The sequence below is a fragment of the Trematomus bernacchii genome, unplaced genomic scaffold (genome assembly GCF_902827165.1).
Source record: "Trematomus bernacchii unplaced genomic scaffold, fTreBer1.1, whole genome shotgun sequence".
In the NCBI taxonomy this organism is placed as follows: Eukaryota; Metazoa; Chordata; class Actinopteri; order Perciformes; family Nototheniidae; genus Trematomus; species Trematomus bernacchii.
In genome coordinates this window covers 3,192,474-3,210,786 of record NW_022987839.1, presented here as the reverse complement: position 1 = coordinate 3,210,786, position 18,313 = coordinate 3,192,474, and the positions used below count along the sequence as shown (strand labels likewise).

The 18,313-nt window shown below is 39.4% G+C and overlaps 3 protein-coding genes across 4 annotated transcripts in view; 2 read left to right on the top strand and 1 right to left on the bottom strand.

Moving 5' to 3' along the window:
- Nucleotides 1–1,956: 1,956 nt before the first annotated feature.
- LOC117500150 (geranylgeranyl transferase type-2 subunit beta-like) lies at nt 1,957–7,439 on the top strand. Its single transcript, XM_034152862.1, has 4 exons — nt 1,957–2,004; nt 2,523–2,630; nt 6,188–6,385; nt 6,702–7,439. Exons 1-4 carry the CDS (start codon nt 2,002–2,004, stop codon nt 6,918–6,920), a joined length of 528 nt encoding a protein of 175 aa, XP_034008753.1. The 5' UTR covers nt 1,957–2,001; the 3' UTR covers nt 6,921–7,439.
- A 755-nt stretch (nt 7,440–8,194) lies between these two features.
- On the bottom strand, nt 8,195–10,001 carry LOC117500144 (tripartite motif-containing protein 16-like). The gene has a single exon (XM_034152851.1). It carries the CDS (start codon nt 9,902–9,904, stop codon nt 8,237–8,239), a length of 1,668 nt encoding a protein of 555 aa, XP_034008742.1. The 5' UTR covers nt 9,905–10,001; the 3' UTR covers nt 8,195–8,236.
- A 2,159-nt stretch (nt 10,002–12,160) lies between these two features.
- Nucleotides 12,161–18,313, top strand: part of rabggtb (Rab geranylgeranyltransferase subunit beta) — a 35,794-nt gene continuing 29,641 nt past the window's right edge. Inside the window, exons 1-4 of one of the 2 annotated variants that reach the window (XM_034152857.1) lie at nt 12,161–12,198; nt 12,717–12,824; nt 16,448–16,645; nt 16,962–17,018. In XM_034152857.1, the coding sequence (XP_034008748.1) occupies nt 12,196–12,198; nt 12,717–12,824; nt 16,448–16,645; nt 16,962–17,018 (366 nt within the window). In that variant the 5' untranslated portion in view covers nt 12,161–12,195. Of the gene's footprint in view, nt 12,199–12,716; nt 12,825–16,408; nt 16,646–16,961; nt 17,019–18,313 lie in introns of those variants that run through there. The other variant, XM_034152859.1, reaches the window with a different exon arrangement.

Sequence of the window (18,313 nt, the reverse complement as noted above, 5' to 3'; positions counted from 1 at the left end):
CGTCGTTTAGGTGCTTTTTGTTCTGGAGATAGGCACTCCTCAATCCACTCCTCCATAGTAAGACCCCCCCGGAGGTCGAAGTTAATCTTAAATGTTTTTGCGGACCTTTTTGATTACAGATTTGAAAACATGGTTGCTTGCTTTAAAAGTAGCACAATTCATTATGTCAAACCTTGGAAAGTATCTAAATATCCCTGCCCTAATGCCAAAGGAACTGCACACTGAATATGTTTTTGCCGTTTGATGTCTATGTCTGGACCGTTGCGTAAAAAGGAGGGTTTCTGCCCCGTTACTTCTCCGCTGCTTTCTTGTTCCAGTTTGAAAAGCAAACTGCCCAACTGTATACTGTTTATCTCAGACGCGGAGGGATACTGAGTTGTTGTGAAAAGTAACTTACAATTCTACCCGTGGTATACGCTCAGTATACCACGGCTAAGAACCAATCAGATTGCTTGATTTTACTTGTCCGTTTTATAATAATCTATATCTAACTAGTAACTAAAAGCTGTCGAGTAGAAGTAAAGCAGCATAAACTGAGACATATTGGAATCAAAAAATAGTTAAAGTACCAAAAGTAAAAGTACTTACTGCGCCCAATGTCCCATTTTAGAATCTTATATTGAATTACTGGATTCTTTCATTTTGTTTACGTTAATGTGTTCATCACAGCTGTTAAAAGTTGAGCAAGGTTTACTTTATATACTGCTGCTGGATATCTTATAATAATAATAATAATAATAATTATATATCACTGTTTATTCATATTTTGTTTAATCTAATCATTTGTATTTGTAAAGTAACTAGTAACTAATTTTGTCAAATAAATGCAATGCTTTCTGCGGTCATGACTACTTCACTTTGACTGTGGTCTTTTTTCAGCTCTTTAATGAATAAGAAAACCCCCTGCAGTCGTATATTTTCCAGACCTGAGGTGGTTTACAAATATCTCCTGAAAATGAATTCACAAGGCAGTAAAAACTGAAAATCCATGCTTTTTCCTCATGACTTCTTTCAGTCAGGTAACACAGTATCTGGGATACATTGTCTTCAAACTGTTAACTCTGTATGTAAGGACTCCACGGTGCAGACCCATGGAGAGAAATCAAGTGTAGTGATTGTCTCTGGTGCTCCAATGTATAGTAAATGCTCTTCAGCCCCACCCTTGGAACAAACTCCCAGCAGCTTCACATCTGATAATCACTACCGGACAGGTCAGGAATTATATTCTATTCTATTTTATTTGTAGTGTATGTGTTTGAGATTGTGCACTATATACTCAACATGTTAGGTACAAACCATTTACGGTTAAACAGAAAAGGTTCAAATCCCCTGTTACCTGTAAGAAAACTAAAGCTCAGAATTGTTAAACAGAGGATTGGCATTCATATCATCTGACACCATATCTGTCTGCATGCCATATCCCCCATTAACCACAGAGTAGCAGTGTTGCCTCTTAACCCATTCATATCCCACCCTTTATGTATACAGTCTATGATTCCAGCAAATTAAACTAAAAGCATTAGATTCCTCACTAAACTGTGTTCCTCAGATCAGGGGAATGTTTTATCAGTGGCATTAAACTGCAGTCTGATCTCATGTGAACTTCAGGCATGTGGTTTGGGTTGAGGTGAGGTTAAGTATAAAGTAGCATAAAATTAAAGCACTGAAGTAAAGTATACACGTCAAAAAAATACTCAAGTAAAATACTTGAGTAAATGTACTTAGTTACTTTCCACCACTGACCACCACACAATAAAGACTGTAAGTTAACACCACCATGTGCAATGTATAATATCCACTCATGTAACACCATTGTACATGTGTGAAACGAAAAGGGATTTTGTATTGTTATATCTGATTCTAAAAGCATCCAAGTGATTTTCTCCTGCATAATCCCGTGTCCCCACTAGGTGGCGGTAATGCGCATCTTAACCAGTTTGACAGCCACCAAAAAGAAAACAGAAGAAGAAGAAGTAGCCTGATCATGCCAACATCTCCAGAATGGTAACCGGTTATCATGTTGTAAATGTCATCGTTACTCAGCTTATTTTTATATAACAATACAGCCGAAATGCATTAACATGTCCACTTATCTCCGTTATGTTCAGCTTTAGCGTTACATTGACCGCTAACCTGTGAAAACAGCTAACTTAAGTAAAGTGGTTAGCATCAGAGTTAGCATGTAGCTAAATTATACCAAAACAACTGCTTTACTATCTTCATTTTCACTAATTTCGCTACATAATATTAGTAATTTTCAGGCTTGACACGCAGGTTGTGGTTGTATATCATTGAAACAAGGTCATTTAGAAAATGTCCCATGTTTAAAATATATAATACACTGTAGTATGTCATATATTCATTGTCTTAAGTTTCTTTTGAGCTTTTTAGGTTATTATTTGTATATTTTCTTTGTTGATGTTTGCACCACCATACATACAAGCTAATTCCTTGTTTATGTAAACGTGTAAAACACTTGATTCTGATTCTGATAAGTATTGTGGTGATGTGTTCAATGTCAGGGTACCCAAGTGAAAGATGTCATCATTAAGCCTGACGCCCCCAGCTCTCTGCTGCTGGACAAACATGCAGACTACATCGCGGCCTACGGCTCCAAAAAGGATGACTATGTGAGTAAAAGGCATTTTTGTAGGATTCATTTATGTTTTTTTAGGAGTGTATATTTTAGTTCCCAAGGTAATATGTTCCCCAAGTGTATTTTATCTTTATATGACAGATGAAGGACAGTTTTTAGAGGAATTCATGTTTTAAGCAATGCTTTTTTGGCCATTGTTAAATGTTCAATGTATGTTTTTCATGGTCAATAAGTTGAAATCACCCACCTTCAGCTAAAAGCAAACCGATCTACTCTTTGAAACATACACCATGAAATGTGCAGATATACCACAGCATGTCAACAATTCTTCTTGTCATATTCACTCATTCGTCTACATCAGGGGTATTCAACTAAAATTCAACGAGGTCCAGTTAGAGAAAATGTCCCCATGCAAAGGTCCGGAACATCAAAATATCTAACTTGCTTTATGAATTAGTGTGATATATATTGAAGTAGCCTGTAGCTGTATCAACGTCTGCATGTAATCAACAACTGACTGCCAATCAGATAAAGAAAGTACAATTCAAAAACAACAATATTTATTGTCAATGAACATTGAACTATACAGATATACAGTAAATACTGTGGATATGTGTAATGTTCCTCTCGGGCTGCATTTAAAAATAAAATAGAGAAATAAATAAAATAGCTTTGTTAACCGTTTCACATCATGACTTAACAGTTTCAGACGATTATAGAACATACACATCATAACAATTGAACAGTTTTAAAGTTTCTCTTTCTTTCCCTCTTATATTGCAGTCCCTCACTCACTTTTCTTTAATTCAGTGCGAGAATTGAGCTCGAGCTTTTCCTGCCAGGAGTTTAAATCTGGGCTGAAATGGTGTCAGGGCCATTCTCATACACACATGCAGGTGCTCATTGGTTAGCCTCGGTTAGCCTGCCCTGGAACGATATTTAGTTTTAATTTTGATCCTGGTGGACTGATCATATTGGGCTCTGAGACTGCTTACTTTTTGTGACCTCAGTTCTGACTTGAGAGGGAATGTTTGGTCAAACACTTTGTGTTTTGTCTCATAGTGGCGTTTTGGCACTTTTAATCAGGGTTGGGAGGGTTACTTTGTAAATGTAATCGGTTACTGAATACATGGCTCTGAAAGTAATCCGAATACAGTTAGAGTTACGTGTCTTAAAAAAGTAACGTATTCAGATTACTTTTAGAATACTTTATTTTTCCATAACAGATGGGTATGTTTTGGTGAACAGGAGACACTTATTTTACTGTTTTAATGGCTTATCAAGAGCACAACTCAAACACAACATCTTTGGGTCATTCTGGACAGCTCCCTCTCATCTGCACCCCACATAAAAAACATCACAAGGACTGCATTATTTGTACTCTCTTAAACCTTTCCTTAGAATATGTTATGAATTGTCAGGTGTCCTTGGGTGCTTTGAAAGGCGCCCCTAAATAGAATGAATTACTATTATTATTTATTATCTGAAACGACGTAATAACTTTTAAAACTGTTTCCAGTCACTTGCCCCATGCATTCAGCAGCAGCAGGCCATTCACTTTGATTTGATCCCGTTATGAAATGTCATCATTTCGACAATAAAGAAATGCTACATAAACGTTATCTTGCACATTTTATCGAACCATCTCCGTTTCTATATATTTTAAAAGAGATCTCTCTCTCTGATCTGCGTGCGGGGGCGGGGCCTCACAGACATGCTGCAGCGCTGTGCAGTGTGCACACAGTTCTGCTGGTAATGAATATTACATTTTATGAGGAAACTTTTCCACCAATAATTCCAAAAAGTATTCACATTCACCGCTTCTCTCCCTGTATCGCTAATTATTCTCTTCACTCACTTTCCTCTCCGCTTCTCTCTGCCGCTCTCTCGTCTCTTCTTCTGTGTTTCTCTCCCTGTATCGCTCACTCGTCTCTTTCGCCCCCTGTCGGCGGCGGTTAAAATAGAATCGCCCCGTCAAAATTGAAATCCCCTATTAATGTATTGATTATAGGTCCGGGTCCGTATAGGTCGGCGTCTGGGTCCGGATCCGGACCGCGGTCCGCCTGTTGCCGACCCCTGGTCTACATAATATGACTTTACTCCGCATCGGTTTTGACCCACCATTTTTTTCCCTTTGGGCGTTTATATTTCCAAAGTGGCTGAACATATTTTGACTGTAATAACTGCATTCAAAACTCTCACTTCAACTTCCTTGCTTGATCTGTGAATGGCCTTACCAACCTCTTCCAACATTGTTAAGTAAAGAGAATAATGCTAAGGCTAGTCTTGGAACCAAGGAACATTCATTCTGGAAAAAAAACACTTAAAATCTCCTAAGATTGTCTTTACCACAGACCAGGGATTTTACCAAAAACCCATAAAAAATCCCATAGATTTTGAGATGAGGGACCCATAAGTGCAATAATGCTGACTCATTCCCGGGTTTTTGGACTCATTCCTGCTGCACTGTTTATCTTTCCTGTTTGTTTGTGTTTGTCCAGAGGCCTGTACTACGAAGCCGGATTTTCGCTTAGCCGGCTGACTTCAGGGAAAACTCGGGCTTTCCGGTCCTACGACGCTGGTTCTCTTTTTAGCGGGCTAGATCTCCATGGTAACTTATGCTGAGCGGCTAACCTCTTTGGGAGGAGGTTAGGTTGCAGGCTCAGAGATCAACTCAGTGAAAGCACCGCCTGCTGACCAATCAGAGCTCAGTGTGCGGAGTTTAAAGCTATCAAGTCATATTACAGGATAGAGGAAATACAGAACAACTGCCGTTGCAGGAAAGACGGCCGGCAAAAATCAACTGACTGTGTGAACGTGAAAATGAATAGAATATCCCCTCCCATCTTCAGAGCAATCTGACTATTATAACATTAGCGTTAAGAAAGCTTACTTAAATATCTGCCACGACATAAGTAACCGGATCAGAGTAACATTAAGTACAGTCCGCGGCACTGTGAGTGCAGACGTCGATGTGTCCCATTATCATTCATATCATATCACATCATAATGTATCATATATTTCCTTATCTGAGTCAGCTTCTTGAGCCGTATCTGGCGTGCAACACTTAGTGTCACATACTGTATGCAGAAGTATTATTTTAAGCAGCACATTAAGTTGAAGAAACACTCGAGTCAAATGTAATTAAAGTCAGATCCACTCGTGTCTTGGACGGGGCAGTGATATCATAAACCTGTTAATGTACGCATTCAAACACTTTTTCTTTTACCAGCTGTATTCACCTTGCAGCTATGTGGCTTTTATCCTGGATAAAGTGTTTAAGTCATGGATGTTTAAAGTTTAACTTCTTCATATTTGACTAATATTAAAGTTCACTTTTCATTCAGGAAGTATGACGCTGCGCTGTCAGTGCGCTTGTCCATGTTTGAGATTAGTCGAATGCTCCAAATACCACCCCTTTCATGTGAACGCGCACCTAACTAGATAGGACACGGCTGGCTTGAGCGATCCACTTGATAACCAGCGTCGTAGTACAGCTTAGCGAGAGCGCGTATGTTTTGGATTGGGCCAACCGGCTAACTCAAACATATCCAGGTTAGGAAAATCCGGCTTCGTAGTACAGGCCTCAGGAGTACACACTGTCAGAGTACCTGCGGATGAGCGGCATCTACTGGGGGCTGACGGTGATGGACCTGATGGCGCAGCTGCCCCGGATGAACCGGCCGGAGATCGTAGACTTCATCAAATCCTGTCAGCACGAGTGTGGAGGCCTCAGCGCCAGCATCGGACACGACCCCCACCTGCTCTACACCCTCAGCGCCGTGCAGGTGACTCCTCAGACAGCCAACAGGAAATGTGACAGATTGCTAAACCTATTCTTGTTTTTCTCATCAACTTCTGTGGATGAGAGAAGTTGGAAATGTCGCCAACAAACAAAAAAAATTGTATACTTTGCTTTGATTCAAAGTTGATGCAAGCAGACATTTTAAGTATGTCTTAATGGATTTAGTTCCTGGAGGACACACAGAACTATACAATAATTTAGTTTCTTAAAGATTTTATTCATCTTCCTCTTTCTCTCTCTCTAGCAACCTCAGTACCCAAATCCTTTCAGTCTATTTACTGTTTTACTCCTTTCTTCAGATCCTGTGCTTGTACGACAGTGTGGATGCTCTCGATGTGGACAAAGTGGTGGAGTACATCAAAGGGCTGCAGATAAAGATGCCAAAGCAGGAGATGCTGAACAGGAGACAGTTTCAGGCAGATCTAGCATCCTCTCTCATCCTGGTAACAATGCTTTTCTGCTTTTCTGAAATACAGAAGAGGATTAGGACCTCATGTGGATTTATCTTTTGGACCTGACCAAAACTGATTTTTTCTTTTGAGTAATAAATCAAAATTCTTACTTAAATCTCATATCTATGAAAACTAATTCTGAAGGTTTTCATGAAAATAAATAAAATATATTTTAAGAAAAAGTCAGATTTCTGAGATTTTCTTAAAAAAAAATTGAAAATCTGAATTTCTTTTGTAAAAGAATATTTTTGTTATCAGAATTCTGACTTTCACTAGTAAAGAACATGTTGAGGTCTGACCAAAGTCATTTTTTCTAACTTTAATCTCAGATTTCTGTAATTTCATTAAAAAAAGGAATAATAAAATATATTTATTCTGAATTCTGAGATTTTCAGAAAAAAAATGTTCTTATTAAAAATATTCTGAATTCTGACTTGTTTCTCAATATTCTGACTAAAATCTTGAAAAAAAAAATTATCACTTTATTTCAGATCTCACATTTCTCCACATGTTCCTAACCCTCTTCCATAGACGTTTCGTCCTCTCCATTCTTTGGTGTAAATAAATGCACTTGTGTTCACTTTCCCCCCCGACTCTCTCAATGTTATTTGTTGTCGTGTGTTACTGTCTCCTTTTTTGTCCTAGAGCTTATTGGGGACGTAGCAGTAAAACAAGAACTACATGTATTAAAAATTCAACTCAACTTAGTGCAGCTTCACTGGAGAGGAGAGATCATTCATTTTAAGATTACAAACAAAGACTGAGATTTTCACTTGTGTCCTCTTAGCTCTTTTATTAACAAGAAAAACTCCAACATTTTATTTTGTACAGACATGTAAATGTGGCACTCATCTCACATCTTGAACATAGAAACACCATTTATTACAAACTCAACCTGTTAGCTTTTCTTTGAATGTGTTTTCTTTCCTTCTTCAAACTTTCATTGATGCATTCAACACATTGAGACTTAGTCAAAAATAAAAGACATTTAGAATAAAATATCTACAATGAAAGAAGCTCTGGTGCTTTCTCTCTCTCATGCTTTACAAGAGAAACAACAACATACAAATACATCAATATCGATATTCAACAAATATTTAGAGCAAAGTTTACATTTCCATGCAGAGAAATATGAGTTGAGGTTAACAGAAATCCTCCTGAGCAGTGACAGCCTCCATGGCTAAACAGACACAGGAAGGAGCGCCGCCTAAAGAAACTCCAACATCTACAGAACAACTCGTGAGAAGATGTTAAAGCACATCCCATAATGTTTGATTGACAGCTGATCTCTGTGCAGTGAAGACATGAACAATCAGCTCTCAGCAACAATGATGGACACACAATGAGTTTAAGAAGTAGAAGAGTTCCTCAAAGACTTCAGGCTATTTCAGTTTACAAAACTCAGCTGTGTCTCCAACATAACCATAACCAAGCCAAACTCCAGCATGTAGCGGCTGAGTGAATGTGGTCTGGACTCTGTGGAGGAGAGTCATGGTTTCAGAGATGCTGTAGAAGGACAGAATACCTGCTCTGTGATCCAGGTACACTCCTACTCTGGAGGACCGAGGACCTGAGACGGGAGTGTTGATATTGTTGTAACGAAATGAATAACTGTTTTGTTTACACTCTAAGGACCAAGATTTGTCATTGCGTCCAAATCCACTTCCATCCCCTGCTCTGCTGATATTCTTGTATGCGACTGCTACATAAACTTTTCCCCCTCTCCGCTCCACCTCCCAGTAACAACGTCCAGTCAGACTCTCTCTACTCAGGACCTGAGACCATGCAGTGAATCTGTCTGGGTGACTAGAATAAGACTGTTGTTGTCCCATGTATGTTGCTTTTCTGCTCCCCTCAGATAATAACAGCAGTGTGAATGCTGTGTTTGGATCCAGAGTGATCTCCTGTGAATATTGTAAGAACCCAGCTCTGGTGGTGGGCTCTGCTGCTGACAGTAAAACATCCACTTCAGTCGGTGAGACGTTTGTCCATTCCTCTCTCAGGACGTCCTGTAGTTTGTCTCTGACTGCTGACAGGGCCGCCGTCACGTCCTCAAAGTAGCTCAGAGGACGGATGTTGATGCTGGATGAGTGTGTAGGTTCACTGAGGGCTGACAGTGAGGGGTAGCTGTGCAGAAACTGGTTGTGATCCTCTGTGTGAGACAGCAGCTTCAGCTCAGCGTCTCTCCTCTTCAGCTCAGCCATCTCCTGCTCCAGCTTCTCCTGAAGCTCTTTGACTCGACTCACTTCACTCTTCTGCTGGGATCTGACCTGCTGCTTCACATCAGAGCTTCTTTTCTCCATGAGACGGATCAGCTCAGTGAACATCTTCTCACTGTCCTCCACTGCTTTATCAGCAGAGCCATTGACGGCCTCCACCTCCTGCTGAAGCAGCTTCACCTCCTTCTCTCTGTCCTGGATTCTCTGCTGGATGTTTAGTCGACTCCCCTCCAGCTCTCTCTGCCTCTCAGTCCTCTCTGCTGCAGCAGACACTGTGTCGTGGCCTTTGTGTTCGTCCACAGAGCAGAGATAACAGATACACTGCTGATCAGTGCGGCAGAACATCTTCATCACCTCGTCGTGACGAGAGCAGATGTTCTCCTGGAGCTTCTTGGAGGGCTCCACCAGCTTGTGTTTTTTAAACGTAGCTGCGTCATAATGAGGCTGGAGGTGTTTGTCACAATAAGAGGCCAGACACACGAGACAGGACTTACAGGCTCTCAGTTTTCTCCCAGTGCAGACATCACAGGCCACATCTTCAGCTCCAGCATAGCAGAGATCAGCAGGAGCAGCTTGGAGTCCAGTCTTCTTCAGCTCCTCCACTAAAGCTGCTAACATGGTGTTTTTCAGCAGGACAGGCCTCGGTGTGAAGCTCTGCCTACACTGAGGGCAGCTGTGGATCTTCTTCTCATCCTCTCCATCCCAGAAGCCTTTAATACACTTCATGCAGTAGCTGTGTCCACAGGGAGTCGCCACCGGATCCTTCAGTAGATCCAGACAGATCGAACAAGAGAAGGTTTCCCGGTCCAGCTGAACTCCTTTCTGCGCCATTTCCCCTCTCAGTGGCAGCGAGTGTCTGAGTTTCACTTCCTGAAACCTGAAACTATGTGAGCTGTGATCTGAACAGCATGGGTGTGTGCAGTGAATGTGGCCTATCAGCTCTTGTACTTTACCCACATGTTGGTTACACCCGTCCTCCTCAGTGTGGATCTAAAGGGGAGGAGCCAGGAAATACAGAGTGGAGCTGGCTGTGTCTGAGAGCAGGAAGAAGAGGGAGGGCTTATCAAACGCTGACTCATTCCAGCAGGAGGAGCAGCGCTGACACTCTGAACTGTTTCCTCATTCACAAACGGAGCCTCGCTTACAACTTACAACCTGCTCTACATTTGAAAACAGTCTTCAGCTGTAAAATATTTGTTTTAAATGCAGGCTTTTGTAGCACACAGCTCCACACTCATGGTGGCAGTGGTGAAAGAAGTACTCAGATATTCTACTAAAGCAAAAGTAGAAATACTACGGGGTAAAAATACTGTGTAACAAGTAAAAGCACAAAAGCATTGGTATCAAAATATACTTTAAGTACCAAAAGTAAAAGTACTCCTTATGCATAATGGCCCTTTTCAGAATCGTATATATATATATATATATATATATATATATATATATATATATTGAGTTACTATAATGATTATTGATGTGTTTTATCACAGTTAGTAAATGTAGAGCTAATTTGAGCAACTGTATGTCCTGCTGCTGGATATCTTATCCTATAAATATCTGTCAAAGTGTATTTAATAACTGATTTATATTTTGAATTATCTATTAATCTATATCTAACTAGTAACTAAAAGCTGTCGAGTAGAAGTATAAAGCAGCATAAACTGAGACATATTGGCATCAAAAAATAGTTAAAGTACCAAAAGTAAAAGTACTTACTGCACCCAATGTCCCATTTTAGAATCTTATATTGAATTACTGGATTCTTTCATTTTGTTTACGTTAATGTGTTCATCACAGCTGTTAAAAGTGGAGCAACGTTCACTTTATATACTGCTGCTGGATATCTTATAATAATAATAATAATAATAATTATATATCACTGTTTATTCATATTTTGTTTAATCTAATAATTTGTATTTGTAAAGTAACTAGTAACTCATTTTGTCAAATAAATGCAATGCTTTCTGCGGTCATGACTACTTCACTTTGACTGTGGTCTTTTTTCAGCTCTTTAATGAATAAGAAAACCCCCTGCAGTCGTATATTTTCCAGACCTGAGGTGGTTTACAAATATCTCCTGAAAATGAATTCACAAGGCAGTAAAAACTGAAAATCCATGCTTTTTCCTCATGACTTCTTTCAGTCAGGTAACACAGTATCTGGGATGCATTGTCTTCAAACTGTTAACTCTGTATGTAAGGACTCCACGGTGCAGACCCATGGAGAGAAATCAAGTGTAGTGATTGTCTCTGGTGCTCCAATGTATAGTAAATGCTCTTCAGCCCCACCCTTGGAACAAACTCCCAGCAGCTTCACATCTGATAATCACCACGGACAGGTCAGGAATTATATTCTATTCTATTTTATTTGTAGTGTATGTGTTTGAGATTGTGCACTATATACTCAACATGTTAGGTACAAACCATTTACGGTTAAACAGAAAAGGTTCAAATCCCCTGTTACCTGTAAGAAAACTAAAGCTCAGAATTGTTAAACAGAGGATTGGCATTCATATCATCTGACACCATATCTGTCTGCATGCCATATCCCGCATTAACCACAGAGTAGCAGCGTTGCCTCTTAACCCATTCATATACCACCCTTTATGTATACAGTCTATGATTCCAGCAAATTAAACTAAAAGCATTAGATTCCTCACTAAACTGTGTTCCTCAGATCAGGGGAATGTTTTATGAGTGGCATTCAACTGCAGTCTGATCTCATGTGAACTTCAGGCATGTGGTTTGGGTTGAGGTGAGGTTAAGTATAAAGTAGCATAAAATTAAAGCACTGAAGTAAAGTATACACGTCAAAAAAATACTCAAGTAAAATACTTGAGTAAATGTACTTAGTTACTTTCCACCACTGACCACCACACAATAAAGACTGTAAGTTAACACCACCATGTGCAATGTATAATATCCACTCATGTAACACCATTGTACATGTGTGAAACGAAAAGGGATTTTGTATTGTTATATCTGATTCTAAAAGCATCCAAGTGATTTTCTCCTGCATAATCCCGTGTCCCCACTAGGTGGCGGTAATGCGCATCTTAACCAGTTTGACAGCCACCAAAAAGAAAACAGAAGAAGTAGCCTGATCATGCGAACATCTCCAGAATGGTAACCGGTTATCATGTTGTAAATGTCATCGTTACTCAGCTTATTTTTATATAACAATACAGCCGAAATGCATTAACATGTCCACTTATCTCCGTTATGTTCAGCTTTAGCGTTACATTGACCGCTAACCTGTGAAAACAGCTAACTTAAGTAAAGTGGTTAGCATCAGAGTTAGCATGTAGCTAAATTATACCAAAACAACTGCTTTACTATCTTCATTTTCACTAATTTTGCTACATAATATTAGTCATTTTCAGGCTTGACACGCAGGTTGTGGTTGTATATCATTGAAACAAGGTCATTTAGAAAATGTCCCATGTTTAAAATATATAATACACTGTAGTATGTCATATATTCATTGTCTTAAGTTTCTTTTGAGCTTTTTAGGTTATTATTTGTATATTTTCTTTGTTGATGTTTGCACCACCATACACCAAAGCTAATTCCTTGTTTATGTAAACGTGTAAAACACTTGATTCTGATTCTGATAAGTATTGTGGTGATGTGTTCAATGTCAGGGTACCCAAGTGAAAGATGTCATCATTAAGCCTGACGCCCCCAGCTCTCTGCTGCTGGACAAACATGCAGACTACATCGCGGCCTACGGCTCCAAAAAGGATGACTATGTGAGTAAAAGGCATTTTTGTAGGATTCATTTATGTTTTTTTAGGAGTGTATATTTTAGTTCCCAAGGTCCTATGTTCCCCAAGTGTATTTTATCTTTATATGACACATGAAGGACACTTTTTTAGAGGAATTCATGTTTTAAGCAATGCTTTTTTGGCCATTGTTAAATGTTCAATGTATGTTTTTCATGGTCAATAAGTTGAAATCACCCACCTTCAGCTAAAAGCAAACCGATCTACTCTTTGAAACATACACCATGAAATGTGCAGATATACCACAGCATGTCAACAATTCTTCTTGTCATATTCACTCATTCGTCTACATCAGGGGTATTCAACTAAAATTCAACGAGGTCCAGTTAGAGAAAATGTCCCCATGCAAAGGTCCGGAACATCAAAATATCTAACTTGCTTTATGAATTAGTGTGATATATATTGAAGTAGCCTGTAGCTGTATCAACGTCTGCATGTAATCAACAACTGACTGCCAATCAGATAAAGAAAGTACAATTCAAAAACAACAATATTTATTGTCAATGAACATTGAACTATACAGATATACAGTAAATACTGTGGATATGTGTAATGTTCCTCTCGGGCTGCATTTAAAAATAAAATAGAGAAATAAATAAAATAGCTTTGTTAACCGTTTCACATCATGACTTAACAGTTTCAGACGATTATAGAACAATATCAGTCTTTACACATCATAACAATTGAACAGTTTTAAAGTTTCTCTTTCTTTCCCTCTTATATTGCAGTCCCTCACTCACTTTTCTTTAATTCAGTGCGAGAATTGAGCTCGAGCTTGTCCTGCCAGGAGTTTAAATCTGGGCTGAAATGGTGTCAGGGCCATTCTCATACACACATGCAGGTGCTCATTGGTTAGCCTCGGTTAGCCTGCCCTGGAACGATATTTAGTTTTAATTTTGATCCTGGTGGACTGATCATATTGGGCTCTGAGACTGCTTACTTTTTGTGACCTCAGTTCTGACTTGAGAGGGAATGTTTGGTCAAACACTTTGTGTTTTGTCTCATAGTGGCGTTTTGGCACTTTTAATCAGGGTTGGGAGGGTTACTTTGTAAATGTAATCGGTTACTGAATACATGGCTCTGAAAGTAATCCGAATACAGTTAGAGTTACGTGTCTTAAAAAAGTAACGTATTCAGATTACTTTTAGAATACTTTATTTTTCCATAACAGATGGGTATGTTTTGGTGAACAGGAGACACTTATTTTACTGTTTTAATGGCTTATCAAGAGCACAACTCAAACACAACATCTTTGGGTCATTCTGGACAGCTCCCTCTCATCTGCACCCACATAAAAAACATCACAAGGACTGCATTATTTGTACTCTCTTAAACCTTTCCTTAGAATATGTTATGAATTGTCAGGTGTCCTTGGGTGCTTTGAAAGGCGCCCCTAAATAGAATGAATTACTATTATTATTTATTATCTGAAACGACGTAATAACTTTTAAAACTGTTTCCAGTCACTTGCCCCATGCATTCAGCAGCAGCAGGCCATTCACTTTGATTTGATCCCGTTATGAAATGTCATCATTTCGACAATAAAGAAATGCTACATAAACGTTATCTTGCACATTTTATCGAACCATCTCCGTTTCTATATATTTTAAAAGAGATCTCTCTCTCTGATCTGCGTGCGGGGGCGGGGCCTCACAGACATGCTGCAGCACTGTGCAGTGTGCACACAGTTCTGCTGGTAATGAATATTACATTTTATGAGGAAACTTTTCCACCAATAATTCCAAAAAGTATTCCAAAATGTATTCACATTCACCGCTTCTCTCCCTGTATCGCTAATTATTCTCTTCACTCACTTTCCTCTCCGCTTCTCTCTGCCACTCTCTCGTCTCTTCTTCTGTGTTTCTCTCCCTGTATCGCTCACTCGTCTCTTCTTCTGTGTTTCTCTCCCTGTATCGCTCACTCGTCTCTTTCGCCCCCTGTCGGCGGCGGTTAAAATAGAATCGCCCCGTCAAAATTGAAATCCCCTATTAATGTATTGATTATAGGTCCGGGTCCGTATAGGTCGGCGTCTGGGTCCGGATCCGGACCGCGGTCCGCCTGTTGCCGACCCCTGGTCTACATAATATGACTTTACTCCGCATCGGTTTTGACCCACCATTTTTTTCCCTTTGGGCGTTTATATTTCCAAAGTGGCTGAACATATTTTGACTGTAATAACTGCATTCAAAACTCTCACTTCAATTTCCTTGCTTGATCTGTGAATGGCCTTACCAACCTCTTCCAACATTGTTAAGTAAAGAGAATAATGCTAAGGCTAGTCTTGGAACCAAGGAACATTCATTCTGGAAAAAAAACACTTAAAATCTCCTAAGATTGTCTTTACCACAGACCAGGGATTTAACCAAAAACCCATAAAAAATCCCATAGATTTTGAGATGAGGGACCCATAAGTGCAATAATGCTGACTCATTCCCGGGTTTTTGGACTCATTCCTGCTGCACTGTTTATCTTTCCTGTTTGTTTGTGTTTGTCCAGAGGCCTGTACTACGAAGCCGGATTTTCGCTTAGCCGGCTGACTTCAGGGAAAACTCGGGCTTTCCGGTCCTACGACGCTGGTTCTCTTTTTAGCGGGCTAGATCTCCATGGTAACTTATGCTGAGCGGCTAACCTCCTCGGGAGCAGGTTAGGTTGCAGGCTCAGAGATCAACTCAGTGAAAGCACCGCCTGCTGACCAATCAGAGCTCAGTGTGCGGAGTTTAAAGCTATCAAGTCATATTACAGGATAGAGGAAATACAGAAAAACTGCCGTTGCAGGAAAGACGGCCGGCAAAAATCAACTGACTGTGTGAACGTGAAAATGAATAGAATATCCCCTCCCATCTTCAGAGCAATCTGACTATTATAACATTAGCGTTAAGAAAGCTTACTTAAATATCTGCCACGACATAAGTAACCGGATTAGAGTAACATTAAGTACAGTCCGCGGCACTGTGAGTGCAGACGTCGATGTGTCCCATTATCATTCATATCATATCACATCATAATGTATCATATATTTCCTTATCTGAGTCAGCTTCTTGAGCCGTATCTGGCCGTGCAACACTCACAGTGTCACATACTGTATGCAGAAGTATTATTTTAAGCAGCACATTAAGTTGAAGAAACACTCGAGTCAAATGTAATTAAAGTCAGATCGTGTCTTAGACGGGGCAGTGATTTCATAAACCTGTTAATGTACGCATTCAAACGCTTTTTCTTTTACCAGCTGTATTCACCTTGCAGGTGCAGCTATGTGGCTTTTATCCTGGATAAAGTGTTTAAGTCATGGATGTTTGAAGTTTAACTTCTTCATATTTGACTAATATTAAAGTTCACTTTTCATTCAGGAAGTATGACGCTGCGCTGTCAGTGCGCTTGTCCATGTTTGAGATTAGTCGAATGCTCCAAATACCACCCCTTTCATGTGAACGCGCACCTAACTAGATAGGACACGGCTGGCTTGAGCGATCCACTTGATAACCAGCGTCGTAGTACAGCTTAGCGAGAGCGCGTATGTTTTGGATTGGGCCAACCGGCTAACTCAAACATATCCAGGTTAGGAAAATCCGGCTTCGTAGTACAGGCCTCAGGAGTACACACTGTCAGAGTACCTGCGGATGAGCGGCATCTACTGGGGGCTGACGGTGATGGACCTGATGGCGCAGCTGCCCCGGATGAACCGGCCGGAGATCGTAGACTTCATCAAATCCTGTCAGCACGAGTGTGGAGGCCTCAGCGCCAGCATCGGACACGACCCCCACCTGCTCTACACCCTCAGCGCCGTGCAGGTGACTCCTCAGACAGCCAACAGGAAATGTGACAGATTGCTAAACCTATTCTTGTTTTTCTCATCAACTTCTGTGGATGAGAGAAGTTGGAAATGTCGCCAACAAACAAAAAAAATTGTATACTTTGCTTTGATTCAAAGTTGATGCAAGCAGACATTTTAAGTATGTTTTAATGGATTTAGTTCCTGGAGGACACACAGAACTATACAATAATTTAGTTTCTTATAGATTTTATTTATCTTTCTCTTTCTCTCTCTCTAGCAGCCTCAGTACCCAAATCCTTTCAGTCTATTTACTGTTTTACTCCTTTCTTCAGATCCTGTGCTTGTACGACAGTGTGGATGCTCTCGATGTGGACAAAGTGGTGGAGTACATCAAAGGGCTGCAGATAAAGATGCCAAAGCAGGAGATGCTGAACAGGAGACAGTTTCAGGCAGATCTAGCATCCTCTCTCATCCTGGTAACAATGCTTTCTGCTTTTCTGAAATACAGAAGAGGATTAGGACCTCATGTGGATTTATCTTTTGGACCTGACCAAAACTGATTTTTTCTTTTGAGTAATAAATCAAAATTCTTACTTAAATCTCATATCTATGAAAACTAATTCTGAAGGTTTTCATGAAAATAAATAAAATATATTTTAAGAAAAAGTCAGATTTCTGAGATTTTCTTAAAAAAAAATTGAAAATCTGAATTTCTTTTGTAAAAGAATATTTTTGTTATCAGAATTCTGACTTTCACTAGTAAAGAACATGTTGAGGTCTGACCAAAGTGATTTTTTTCTAACTTTAATCTCAGATTTCTGTAATTTCATTAAAAAAAGGAATAAAATATATTTATTCTGAATTCTGAGATTTTCAGAAAAAAAATGTTCTTAAGAAAAAGATTTATTAAAAATATTCTGAATTCTGACTTGTTTCTCAATATTCTGACTAAAATCTTGAAACATAAAAAATTATCACTTTATTTCAGATCTCACATTTCTCCACATGTTCCTAACCCTCTTCCATAGACGTTTCGTCCTCTCCATTCTTTGGTGTAAATAAATGCACTTGTGTTCACTTTCCCCCCCGACTCTCTCAATGTTATTTGTTGTCTTGTGTTACTGTCTCCTTTTTTGTCCTAGAGCTTATTGGGGACGTAGCAGTAAAACAAGAACTACATGTATTAAAATTCAACTCAACTTAGTGCAGCTTCACTGGAGAGGAGAGATCATTCATTTTAAGATTACAAACAAAGACTGAGATTTTCACTTGTGTCCTCTTAGCTCTTTTATTAACAAGAAAAGCTCCAACATTTTATTTTGTACAGACATGTAAATGTGGCACTCATCTCACATCTTGAACATAGAAACACCATTTATTACAAACTCAACCTGTTAGCTTTTCTTTGAATGTGTTTTATTTCCTTCTTCAAACTTTCATTGATGCATTCAACACATTGAGACTTAGTCAAAAATAAAAGACATTTAGAATAAAATATCTACAATGAAAGAAGCTCTGGTGCTTTCTCTCTCTCATGCTTTACAAGAGAAACAACAACATACAAATACGTCAATATCGATATTCAACAAATATTTAGAGCAAAGTTTACATTTCCATGCAGAGAAATATGAGTTGAGGTTAACAGAAATCCTCCTGAGCAGTGACAGCCTCCATGGCTAAACAG

What these genes read in the sequence shown, in the direction of transcription:
- LOC117500150 (XM_034152862.1), top strand. An exon ending in GCTCCAAAAAGGATGACTAT is followed by an intron (nt 2,631 to 6,187) that starts GTGAGTAAAAGG and finishes TACAGGCCTCAG; the next exon opens with GAGTACACACTGTCAGAGTA. An exon ending in ACACCCTCAGCGCCGTGCAG is followed by an intron (nt 6,386 to 6,701) that starts GTGACTCCTCAG and finishes TCCTTTCTTCAG; the next exon opens with ATCCTGTGCTTGTACGACAG.
- LOC117500144 (XM_034152851.1), bottom strand. Translation starts at nt 9,904, where the DNA reads ATGGCGCAGAAAGGAGTTCAGCTGGACCGGGAAACCTTCTCTTGTTCG.